Raw genomic sequence first — 12,578 nt, 5'->3', positions numbered from 1 at the left:
TTATGGAACTACGAGTCTTCATAACGAGATGTCGAAGAAGCTCCTCCAGCTTTTCCGCTTCCCATATCAGACCGCTCCAGGTGAAGCAGAGGCGGAATGTGCCTTGCTTCAGCGTGAGGGCATCGTCGATGCAGTCATGAGCCAGGATGTCGATGCCGTGATGTGGGGCTCGACCATGACTTTACGAGACTGGTCTCAGGAAGGGACTCGTGGCAACAAGACCGCGACTCACGTGAATGTGCTACGAGCGGAGACGACAAAGGCGAATGCTGGGCTGGACCCAGATGGCATGATATTGGTTGCGCTATTGAGTGGTGGCGATTACGCTCCGGAAGGAATCTCTGGTTTTGGCCCTGGTCTTGCCTGTGAAATAGCCAAAGCTCATTTTGGAAGCGAGTTGTTGGAGGTGATGGCGAAGGGCGATAGGGAGGGATTATTGGAGTGGAAAGAGAGGTTACAGTATGAGCTTGAAACAAACGAAAGTGGATACTTCAAAACGAAGCACAAATCGGTCAAGGTCCCAGAAGACTTTCCAGACGAGACCCTCCTGCGCTACTACACTCATCCTGAAGTGTCGTCCCCAGTTGATTTGCAAAGAATAAGAAGGGATCTTGAAAGACGATGGGATGGAGACATCGACACCGGCGATAGAGGAGGTGCGTGCAAGTTTATCCGCTCTATGGCACCTGCGCTGCTTGCTCAGCGTTTGTTGCGTGTGCAGAAGAATACCACCATCTCTTCTAGTGATGCTATTTCAGAAAGAAGAATGCATTTTGTTAGCGACGGCATGCCTGAACTGCGCATTGCAGTTGTTCCGGCCGACATCGTGGGCCTCAACATTGAAGACGAAGAGGACAACCCTGAGTACGTCCAAGCAATGGAGGAAGCGGCAGCAGCAGAGGAAGAAATCAACGGCGTTGTTGATCAAGTCGAGCCTGAAGACGAACCACCAGCAATAACACCAAACGTGTCCAGACCAAGAAAGAAAGCGTCTTGGGATCCTCGAAATCCCGAGAAGATGTGGCTGCCTGAAACCATCGTGAAGCTTGGCCTGCCGGACTTGGTCGAAGAGTGGGAGCAGAAACAACGAGATATGCTTAGCGACCCCAAAAAGTCTATCGCGAATAAAGTTCGAAAGATCAATTCATCAACCATTGCTTCACAGAATACAAGATCAATACAAGCATACTTTACCACCTCCAAGTCTACCGTGACGGGACCATCAGCAATGCCAGCGTCGCCGAAGAAGGCACAAAAAGATCCCATCGACCAACATGAGAATCGTCATATCCGTGCTTCCAGCACTCCCACACAACGTAAAACAAGACGGAAAGTCACCGACCCAACGCCAGCTCCAGCATCCTCAATCAATCCTTTCTCCCTAGCAAGCCAAGGCAAACCACCATCCCCCCTAAAGAAGTCGAGCCTTCTCCCTTCAACCAACACACCCCCTCCGCAAGTCTCAGCCAATCCCTCCAGCAAATCTCCCACCCGCCGAGCCCGCAAACCACTACAAAAGAGCAAGACCCTCCCCACCTCGTTCGAGCAACCGATTCTCATATCCTCATCCCCCCTCCCATCACCCCATCCCAGATCGCTTACACCACCACCACTGCCCCCCCGAGCAGCTCAATGCAACATACCCTCAGCAGCCATCGAACAACACCGCTCCCCAGATGCGGACCCGAACCCACATTCAGACTCAGACAGCGATTCCCTCCCCTCCCCCTCCCAACTGCTCAACTCACTGACCAACAAGAAAACAACCACCACCCACAAATCCGCCGCCGCCGCCGCCTCCTCCTCCCTCTCTTCCATCCCCCAACCCATCAAGCCAACCCCAACCGACATCTTCCGCCAACACGCCACCACGGCCATACCGGCTGATCTCGGCTTCAAGCGCGGCAACCAGAAGAAGAAGAAGAAAACCGTGCTGTCCAGGGACAGCTTACCGGGGACTTGGATGGAGGTTCTCGAGTCGGACGAGGGTTCTGCTGCAGCTGGGCTTGGAGGTGGGAGTGGTAGGGCTGGTGGTAGGGGAAGGGGAGGGATGCCCAGGGTCAGTTTGGTGGATCTGACGGATTTGTAAGTTAGTGATTTCTGGGTTTTGGGGGGTTAGATAGAGGCGTGATATATGACGCTGTTGGAGCGAAGTTACGGGTAATGAAAGGCCATAGGAATGAAATGGTGCGTGAGTGAGAACGGATCCCGGAATGGGGAGGGCGTTCTCTCTGCTCATTCATTCTCTCATCTCATTTGGGGGTTGGTCTATCCATACCACTGCGCTCCCGCGGCGCTTCTCACAATTGCCTCTGTGTCATCAATCCCAAACACCATCCTTTCCCTACAAAATTTCATCTTCATGTTCCCGTCCATACCCTCCCCCGCCCCCTTCCACAGATCCAATACCCCATTTACAGAACTCAATCCAACCCAACCCCTAACCCCTCAAGCCCAAGCCCAAACCCAAGCTCAAGCATAATGAAAAGCATTGCGACACAACGGACAACTACTGGAATTGCTGCTGCGAAACCAGCGATACAGACAAGCGGAGTGGAAGCAATTCTTGCACGTGGCACACTTCTTGTCCGGCGTCTTCATGTCGCTTCCGATCACGCTGTAACAGATGGCACACTCGCTCTGGCCCTTCAGTGCGCCCTGCACGTTCTTCTTGAAGGCCAGCAGTCCGTCGATGACGGAGCCGTTGCTGAACATGATGACGCCCTGGATGGTGCGCAGCCAGGCCTGCCATTTCTGCTCCGACACGGCGACGCGGTTGCGCGAGGTGACGAGCGCGTGGGCGAACGGGTAGCTGGGCGGCAGTGTGATGCAGAGCGCTATGGGCGGCGAGTCCGGGTCGATGGGGATGGAGGCGATGGCTTCGGAGGCGCGGGGGTTGATTTTGAGGGTTAGTGGTCTCTCTTCCTCGGGGTTGTCTTGGGTGGTGGTGCTGTGCCATTCTGACAGGCTGGTGAGGGAGGCGGAGATGATGAGGGGGGAGATGTGTTTTTGGGAGTAGGATTCGAGGGGTGTTTTGATGCGGTTTTTTTGCTCGATCCACCAGGTCTTGGTGAGGCTGGGGAGATGGAGGAGGGAGAGGTAGTACAGGTGGATGGTTAGCCATTGGCATTCTCTTTCAAGGGAGGTTTCGGCGTCGAGGGTAAAGTCCGTGATGTTGTATTTGGAGGCATCCATGGGCTTGCCGCTTGCTATTCGGAGCATGTCGCAGGTGAACTTGAGGAGGTATTCGAGGTGTCCGTAATCCTTGATGTCTACTACGTACGTTTCTTGGACTATGTGGGATGCTTTCGAGAAGTGGTCGAATACTACTTTCCAGCTCAGCAGATAGCGTCGAATGTTGGTCCAGACGGAATCGGTAGAATAGAGACTGTTGTTGAAGAGGTCCATGGAAGGAGCATCCAGGAGTAATGAGAGCAGTTCGTCGGGAAGATGTGTGGCAGTCTTTGAAAGGGCCGCTTCGATCGAGACTTGCTCCTGTATCGATGGAAGTGATCGATGTAGAATGCCGTAGGCTGCACCTTGTACCGAGCGATCCTCTGACGACAGCAGAGGGTAGAGATCAGCGATTTGCGCTTGTCCGTCGAATTGTAAGTTCTGCACTTGACGCGCCAGAAGGGCCGTAGTAATCTCAAGAGGCTGACAGGCACCAGAAGGAGTTTCTACAATATTTTAGCTTGATCGCCAGCTGAGTATACAGGAACTTACCATCAAAATGTGTCAAGATCTCAAGCAAACTGGCGTCGACTGACGGCTTGACCTTCGACAACTCTTCCTCCAGGTCTTCATTACTGTCTCCACCAGTCAATGAGAGTAAGCATGCATGGAGCCGGAGAGCAGCATGCAAAGGAACTACCTCGGAAGCGTCCTTGATGCTGTCCAGATACTGCGCCATCAACGTGACCACGCCGTGCCAGAAGTCGCCATAGAGGTCTCTGATTGGCGGAAGAATGGCAGTGAGAGCTAACAGAATCTCGGACTGGAGCCCGGTAGGAGCCTGATTGAATGATCCAACCGAAATAAGATGCTTGGCCAAGAAGATCAGCCGTTGGGATGGGATATTGCCGATCAAGTCATCCTCCCCCTTGGTAAGCAGGTTGAGAAGAACCAACCTGCGTATGGCTGAATGTAGTGTTAGTGCTTCGATATTGGTTGGCCAGTTCGCGAGACTTACCGTTATTTGCGTCGTCGAAGTCGATCTCGGTCGCATCTGCCACAAACTCGTTGCACAATCGCCTGCCCAGTGCAACAGTGGCTAATGTCTCTCGACACACAGTCAGAAGAGCAGCAGACTTCATAGTATCTGCAGAGGCCCTGATGGCTCGAAGTGACGCCTCCCACGAAGCAATATACCTGGAAGCACCTTTGAGGTCGGATGCTTCAATCATTACACTTGTGAACGTTCTTGCCAGATTGAAACTTTGCGCAGACATCCCGTGTATGTTTGACAGTTGTGACAACCAACAAGATATCAGGGTAGGCTTGGTTCCAGAAGTGTCATCTGACTTCTCGTCCAGAAGCCATGATCGAATCAGCTTCTGGCCCTTCGCCACAATGTCAGTCATTTCTTGCACGACTTCCTCTGTCGAATCAATCCATAGAGCATTCGCACTCTCAATGCTCAGCTTGTCGTCTGCAAGTTGAAGAGCTTGTGGATAGTAGAGATACAAGGCTTCAACTTGATCATCTGTGAGCTGTTCTGGTGACACCTGTTCAAGAAGCCTAGTTACGAGAATTATCAAGCGTAGTGCGACGCTGAAACCTTCCAAGTCCCGGGGAAGTCCACCAGATGACCGTCTGCGTTCACGGTCAACCAGGAATGCACAACCCTGTAGGGGTGCAATGAGGGATATTGCAAGGGGAGGCTGAAGCTGGAGGAAAGGAGTCAACGCCTTCTGCCAGCTAGCAACTGTGGGAAACAAAGCCGACGCAACAGTCGGACTGTGGCTCTTTTCAGCGTCTTGCAGAGCTTCTCCGGCAATTTCCACAAGCGATGAAATCGAAAGAGCTTCTCCTGCCCCGTCCAACTGACGGCTGAATATTTCAATAGCAGAAGCACCTCTGCCGATTTCGCCTTGTTTGGCAAACATGTTCTTCACCAACGATGCTAAGCGCGCCGCTTTGTCTGCATTTTCCTCATTAGAAGAGTCGGAAATGAGGAGTAGACGAGTCAAAAGGCTTCCAAGATTCAGGTGGGCCGCAAGCAAAGGTCGCAAAGATGCGTTACGGTTCAGAAGAATGTCAAAGCCGTTCAAAGCATTGCCTTCTTTTTCATCCAACGATAGTCCAGAGAGCATATCTTCTAACACGCGGCTTTGAATTGGTGGGGTTGAAGATGGTTTGGGGGCTATCAGTGACTGGTTCAGGTTTGGGTTCGTCATGATTTCATAGACAGCAGACCAGCGGGAGTCATCACCAGCAAGAGCTGTATTGAGATCTTGCAGGAGTGCCTGTTCCAGGTCGCGATGATGAATTAAGTCATCATTTGTAATTCCCCGAAGAAGAATTCTATATGCACGAGAACCGCGTAACGCCTCATTTTGTAGGAATTGCTCAAGGATGGCGTCAAAGCTTTTTTTGAAACCAGTCATATGACGGCATTTCAGCAGAATGGAGATGAGCAGCTCAGCAGAAGGAGAGTCCAGCAACCTCGGAGCCTCCTGGTCCAGCAAATCTGACAGTAAATCTGGAGTCGAGGAGATCTTGATCTCATCAGTAATACCAGGTATTTTGTCCAGAATCAGGTAGACTGCGCCCGCCGCGCCATAGGGTTTGCCATTTCTATCGCGTAGCAGCTTTACAGCTTCCCGCAGAATTTCGATATTGCCCTGGATGAAGGTTGAGCCCAGAGCTAATGTCCGAGGCTCGTGGTGCAATCCTTCTGATTCTTCTTCTGATGTCCTGTTTGTCTGCATGGCAATCTGCAAATCGACAAAGCGGCGAGTCTTCTGAATAACATCATCTTGGGAGGCCTTGAAAGTCTTGGATGATTCCGGCTGAGATGTTTTCATGGTCTCGATGAGACAACCTACCATACTCTGATAAAAAGCAGCAATTTGAGTAGATGGAAATGTCTGCTCGAGCTTCAACATAAAGGACGAGCATAGTGAGAGGCTTATTGCAGCTGGAGTAGTCCATTGAGATAGGTCTGAGGCTGCAAGGAGATAGCGTTCAATTACAGGAAAAAGGAAGGACTGCACAAGCTTTTCCTGTTCTTCTATCACGTCAGGCGTACCAAGTATCCAGAAGAATATATCTGCATACGTCGCCCACGCTGCCGCGGAGTTTTGCCGCGGCTCGTCAGTGTTCACGATCGCCTCGTGCAACGCATTCAGAAGCTGATTCGCTGCCTCATAGGACAACCCTTCTTTCGAGTCTGCCGCAACAGCGCTCCACGCCTGCGCTGGTATGATTTTGATCAGCTGCCGGAGATGCAGCCACCACAACTCGGGGCCTCTCTGGGAACCTTGCTTGATATACTGATACAGCCTACGCGCAACTGCAGTCTTCGAAGCATATTCAGTTGTCCAGACTGATGGACGTGCCCGGGTAATGGCCAGTAACGCATCGATGTACTGCGCAGAAGAGTTTGTATGGCTAACATGTAGGGCTTTGGCAAGGAAGCAAGAGCTGACCTGCTTCCAGTCGAGCTCTATTCTTTGGCCGATTGCATCAGCGTACAGCTTGTAGACTGCTCTCCGGATGCTTGCGTCGTTGTGCGAAGCTAATTCACAGGTCTTATTGGCGTTGGTAATGCTTTGCAGGGTTTCGTTGGAAGACAAAGCTTTGTCACCCCAGTCAATCTGTAGGAGGCGATCCAGGACATGAAGAGCTGTTGAGACTACCCGCACATGTTTTGCTTCTGCGTCGTCTGGGGTGGTATTTCGCTCATCACTAAGCGTTTGAGGGCTATGTCTCAGGATGGCGTCTTCAACATATTCCAGGAGTGATCCTTGGTACAGTCTCCAAACTGCTCGACGCTTCTCTTCGGAAGAAAAAGCCACCTCAAATGATTCCAGAGCCGCTCTAGAGACGGACTTATCGCTGTCAAAAGTTCCGCTAAGCCATGCGCCAATGACTTTGTGAAGCTGCGAAGCTATTCGTTTCCCACTCGACACGGTCAGAGATCCTTGCAAGGAGTGAGCAAGCTGGCGTACTCTGCGAGCATTATCTATGGAAGTGCGAGGATAGATGTTGATCTAAACGATATATCAATATTACCTAATTCAGAGACTTGTCTTATGAAAGACACCCACCCATGCTTCTAAGACTGCAGGTTCCGGACCCGTTTCTGCATTTGAAGATGTGACCTCCTGCAGATCCTCAAGAGCTTTAACTTTGGTCACACTGTCCTTCTTTGTCAGGTTTTTGAAGGCGACCACGATGCTGGGATCGGAGATAGCGCTCAGATCCGGAACTTCAGTCACGTAGGATAGAGGAGAGGCGTTGGTCTGAAAAGCTGATGCAGGATTTCCAAATCCAAGAGACGAGCCTCCAAATGTCGAAGAGGCAGCTCGAGCGCTAGAGGCCTGTGACTTGAATTTCTTGTTCATGTTTGCCCTGCTTGGGGGCTTAGCAATAGTAACAGAAAGATGTGTTGTTGAAGGCTGAATAACTATATAATTCTGGGTTGTGACGTAGCCTGGAACGCGCCTTATAGAGAAAGCTTGTGACTGCGGCTGACTGGCGAGAGCGAACGAAAGTACACATTCACCAGCCTGACCGCCGATAAAGGAACCAGAATATGAAACTTAGATGACATTGGCTCTGGTCAAGCTGATCAGTCACTCTGTCAGTCTTGACCAGACTATTATCCAATCAGCATGAAGTTCTATATTGAGTACGACATCCCTTACCATTCTGCCGTCACACCCAGTCTGACTGACCTTAATAGCGATCTTCCGGTCCTCTTCCCATACCCTCGCATCTATCCCGAACAGTATGACTACATGTGCGATCTCAAGAAGACCCTCGAAGCGGGGGGTCATTGTGTCTTGGAGATGCCTTCGGGAACAGGCAAAACGGTTTCGCTTCTCTCCCTTATCGTCGCATATCAGCAACACTACCCGGAAAAACGGAAGCTCATCTACTGCTCCCGAACCATGTCCGAGATTGAAAAGGCGTTAGCAGAACTGAAAGCTCTGATGAAATATAGGTCCGAGCAGTTGGGCATAGTTGAGGAATTTCGTGGCTTGGGTTTGACAAGTCGGAAGAATCTCTGCCTGCATCCTTCAGTGAAGAGAGAAAAAAGTGGTGCAGTTGTGGACGCGCGGTGTCGGAGTCTCACAGCAGGCTTTGTTAAGGAGAAGAAGGAAAGGGGCGAGGACGTAGAGTCATGCATCTACCATGATGTCGGTGCAATTCCACTAGGCTTGAAGCTGCGCTGACTGCGATAGAACCTTGACCTGCTTGAACCACATAATCTTGTTCCGCCAGGCGTTTTTACCCTCGATGGGCTCCTCCGCTATGGAGAGCAGCACAAGCAATGTCCCTACTTCTCAGCCCGCCGAATGATGTCCTTTTGCAATGTCATCATCTACTCCTACCATTACCTCCTTGACCCGAAAATTGCGGAACGTGTTTCCAAGGAGTTGTCAAAAGATTGTATTGTTGTTTTTGATGAAGCGCATAACATTGACAACGTCTGCATTGAGTCTCTGTCAATCGACCTCACCGAGGATTCGCTCCGCAAAGCTACTCGCGGAGCCCACAATCTGGAGCGCAAGATCGAAGAGATGAAGTCGTCAGACGAAGAGAAACTGCAAAACGAGTATCAAAAGCTTGTAGAAGGTCTTCGTCAGGCCGATGAGGCTCGTGCCGAGGATGCATTTATGGCTAATCCTGCCCTTCCAGACGACTTGTTGAAGGAAGCAGTCCCCGGTAACATTCGTCGGGCAGAGCATTTTGTGGCTTTCTTGAAGCGTTTTATCGAGTATCTCAAAACGCGAATGAAGGTACTTTATGTGATTCAGGAGACGCCCCCATCCTTCCTCGCACATCTGAAGGACCTCACCTTTATCGAGAGGAAACCACTACGATTCTGTGCCGAACGTCTAACGTCTCTGGTTCGCACACTTGAGCTCACTAACATCGAAGACTACCAACCTCTACAGGAGGTAGCTACATTTGCTACACTGGCTGCCACATACGATACAGGCTTCCTGCTCATACTCGAACCATATGAGAGCGAGCAGGCCACGGTCCCGAATCCGATTCTCCATTTTACCTGTCTTGATGCATCAATTGCCATTAAGCCTGTGTTTGAGCGCTTCTCGTCCGTAATCATCACCTCTGGAACTATATCTCCTTTGGAGATGTATCCGAAAATGCTCAACTTCAGTACAGTGCTACAGGAGTCATATCCCATGTCACTTGAGCGTCGCTCTTTTCTACCCATGATTGTCACACGAGGTTCTGATCAGCAGACAATATCTTCTGGCTTTCAAATTCGCTCCGATCTTGGAGTCGTCCGGAACTATGGTAACTTGCTCTTCGAGTTTGCCAAAATCACACCAGATGGCATCGTCGTCTTCTTTCCCAGTTACCTCTACATGGAACAGATCATCAGTATGTGGCAAGGAGCCGGTATCTTAGATCAGATTTGGAATTACAAGCTTCTCCTTGTCGAGACACCCGATGCGCAGGAGACCAGTTTGGCGCTGGAGACATATCGAACAGCTTGCGACAGTGGGAAAGGTGCTATCCTACTCTGTGTAGCACGTGGTAAGGTGTCGGAAGGAATAGATTTCGATCATCATTTTGGCCGTACCGTCATCTGCATCGGCGCTCCCTTCCAGTACACCGAGTCTCGAATATTGAAGGCTCGGTTGGAATTTCTCCGGGAAACCTATCGAATCAAAGAAACTGACTTCCTTTCCTTTGACGCGATGCGACATGCAGCTCAATGTCTTGGACGTGTACTGCGAGGAAAAGATGACTATGGAATAATGGTCTTGGCTGATCGTAGATTCCAACGGAAGAGAAACCAACTACCGAGATGGATCGCTGATGCCATGACGGATGGAGAAACAGGTCTTTCGACAGACATGGCGGTTGGCATGGCAAAGAAGTTCCTGAGATCCATTGCACAGCCATTACCAAAAACGAGCCGTGAACTGTCAGGCGGCAAAGGCAAAGATTCCTGGTCGCTGCAAGATCTGGAGAATGTTCAAGCGGAACGACGCTCAAGACGTGGTGAGGGTGGTCATACAGGACGGGACGAGGACGAGGACAGGCATCATGATATGCAAGGCATCAACAACCAGAATGGTACAGGAAATGGCCATGTTGAAGAAATCGATCGGGCGCTGGAGCCTACTAGTAATTACATGAGAAATGGGCTTGATGAGTTTGACGAGGGCATTGACGATGATGAGCTCATGAGGATGGAGGCTTGATGAACGGATGAACGAATGAACAAATCAGCGGAAATAGTCTAAGAAAAGTTGAATGGAGATCAAGTGACCTAGACATCTGCTGGTGGGAGGGTGGAATGGGATGGGATGGGATGGGATGGGATGGGATGCCGTGGTGACGAGAGGGCATCACCAAGTGACTGGCCGCTCCTGCCTGTTCATGCACCTTCCACTTTCCACCTTCCACGCTGCAATGTCACTAATCAATGTCACTAATCAATAACAGCAACCTCAAAGCTTCTTCAGACTCCATCACCTCATCCTAAGTTGTCTTCTCTCATCCTCCATCCTCCATCCTTCATTCTTCATCCCTCGTCTCTGCTCTTTACCTTCGATAGCTTCCATCAGACTGTCAGCTCTTCCACCTTCAGCATGGACTCTGTGACCCGCCTTCTTGTTCTGACAGTGGTTCTGCTTCTCACAAAAACCACTGCTGTCGGAATTGTTCAGCGAGAACCATGTCCTGAGAATTATAAACCATGTTCTCTGCCTGGAGTCTCGAAGAGCAGCGTGCCAGTGGTTGACAATTCTTTGTCAGGGCTCTACGTTGACCTGGTCAGCTCCGTCAAGCCGCAGCCTGTCATTCGCGATTTGGGGGCGAACCAGGTGCATCACCAGGCTCGGGATATGTCCGTCAGCATTTGTTGTAAGTAACTGAACCCTCCTATTGCGCGAATTATGGCTCACGTTTCTCAGGTGCTGAAGGCATAGAATGCCGCCAGCTCAACGTATGGGACCTTCCATTCTGCTGGGTGAGTTCTTCATCTTTGCTTATACGTCTGTACATGTCCGATGGTACTAAGATCTTCACCCAGGATCGATTCACAACCAACTTCTTCCTCCCTGATGGTTCCTACGGGAATCTTTTTACCGGCTACTACAATTCGGCATCTGGTGCTATTGCGAATCTGGTCTCTGGCGACATTGCTCTTCCCAACGGCCGAACAGCGAACATCTACTCGGACGCCCCGCAAGCCAGACCAGTCACTTCTCTCCTAGCAGTGCCAACACCGTGGACAAGCAAGGGTCTCGGCACTGCGATCCCAAACAGCGAGTTGGGTGCTGCACCGTCGTACGCGGCTACACCGGCAGAGACCACACTCGCTCTAGTAAACAGTCTATCGTTTCCATCAATGACATCGATTGCTGAACCCACTGGTACACCAATCACCCTAAATGTGACAAGCTATCCAGGATCATATGGATTTGGTCCGCCACCAACGCCGAACACCACAAGCGTCATCCCATCAATGGGAGCCGCCACCACCAATGGGGTTCGAGGTACCCATCTGATATTCACCCTTACGCTGCTAGGTTACTTCGTGAATATCATAGGGTCCTCATCTTTCGCCTGAGGATCGGATGTTCTTGCATTTGGTATTATCCTCACTGTCTCTGAGATGGGCCACAGGGAACGTTGCGCATCCACATGTTTGAAATTATGGCAAATGTTTGAGTTGAATGCTTACATGTGGGTGCATGGCCATCGATCAAGATTAATGAAGTCTAAGAAGAAAGGTTGATGCAAGATTGTGCTGTGAATTAACAGCCACCGCGTTCTAGTTAGATTTACGTGAGTCATCAATCACAGTCGAGTATGAACTTGCCGTATCTCACCAGAAGTGTTCCAGTAGAAGCAATGTGTTGCTCGTTCTCAGTCGCCATGATATCTTTACTCCTACTAAGACCACCTAAGGCTTCCCCAAGAGCCATGATCATTTGCAGAAAGCAATCCAGAGACTTGGAGGCAGATGCTGTCACCACATCTACCATAAACACTTCTCTTGATGGAACATCAAGTCACATCACAACGACCAATTACAATAATCTATTGATACTATCTCCAGAGTACACCATAGACCCGTTCCCCCACTCCCATTCCCATGACCGTTCCCGTTGCCGGTTCCCACACCCAAAGTCCGAACCTCAACCCTCTCCCTCCTCTCCTCCTCCCATATCCTCTCCTCCTCACCCCTCTGTCGCGTCTTGATGCGCATCAAGTCCTCATCATCCTCTGTCACTTCGGCGTCGGATTGGTCGCCCAGTGCGTCCGCCATTGCTCTGCCATGGCCGGACCCACGACCTGAGGTACGGCGATCTGTCGTCGTCTCTGTTGAGGGGGGTTGCGGGGTAGGGTTGGAGCTG

General features: G+C 50.8%; 4 protein-coding genes across 4 annotated transcripts; 3 read left to right on the top strand and 1 right to left on the bottom strand.

Moving 5' to 3' along the window:
• Positions 1-28: 28 nt before the first annotated feature.
• Positions 29-2,089, top strand: EPUS_08943 (uncharacterized protein; the record flags this gene model as incomplete). Its single annotated transcript, XM_007801629.1, has 1 exon — positions 29-2,089. The coding sequence occupies one exon, from the start codon at positions 29-31 to the stop codon at positions 2,087-2,089; it is 2,061 nt and encodes a 686-aa protein (XP_007799820.1).
• A 383-nt stretch (positions 2,090-2,472) lies between these two features.
• EPUS_08942 (uncharacterized protein) lies at positions 2,473-7,571 on the bottom strand (the record flags this gene model as incomplete). The annotated part of the gene is made up of 4 exons (XM_007801628.1): positions 2,473-3,680; positions 3,727-4,140; positions 4,193-7,217; positions 7,275-7,571. 4 exons carry the CDS (start codon positions 7,569-7,571, stop codon positions 2,473-2,475), a joined length of 4,944 nt encoding a protein of 1,647 aa, XP_007799819.1.
• Positions 7,572-7,841: 270 nt separating this feature from the next.
• EPUS_08941 (DNA repair helicase rad15) lies at positions 7,842-10,415 on the top strand (the record flags this gene model as incomplete). The annotated part of the gene is made up of 2 exons (XM_007801627.1): positions 7,842-8,369; positions 8,415-10,415. 2 exons carry the CDS (start codon positions 7,842-7,844, stop codon positions 10,413-10,415), a joined length of 2,529 nt encoding a protein of 842 aa, XP_007799818.1.
• A 390-nt stretch (positions 10,416-10,805) lies between these two features.
• Positions 10,806-11,788, top strand: EPUS_08940 (uncharacterized protein; the record flags this gene model as incomplete). Its single annotated transcript, XM_007801626.1, has 3 exons — positions 10,806-11,079; positions 11,130-11,185; positions 11,249-11,788. 3 exons carry the CDS (start codon positions 10,806-10,808, stop codon positions 11,786-11,788), a joined length of 870 nt encoding a protein of 289 aa, XP_007799817.1.
• Between the last annotated feature and the right edge of the window lie 790 nt (positions 11,789-12,578).

The sequence above is a fragment of the Endocarpon pusillum genome (assembly GCF_000464535.1).
Source record: "Endocarpon pusillum Z07020 unplaced genomic scaffold scaffold1307, whole genome shotgun sequence".
NCBI classification, from domain to species: domain Eukaryota; kingdom Fungi; phylum Ascomycota; class Eurotiomycetes; order Verrucariales; family Verrucariaceae; genus Endocarpon; species Endocarpon pusillum.
This window is presented reverse-complemented; position numbering and strand designations above follow the sequence as displayed.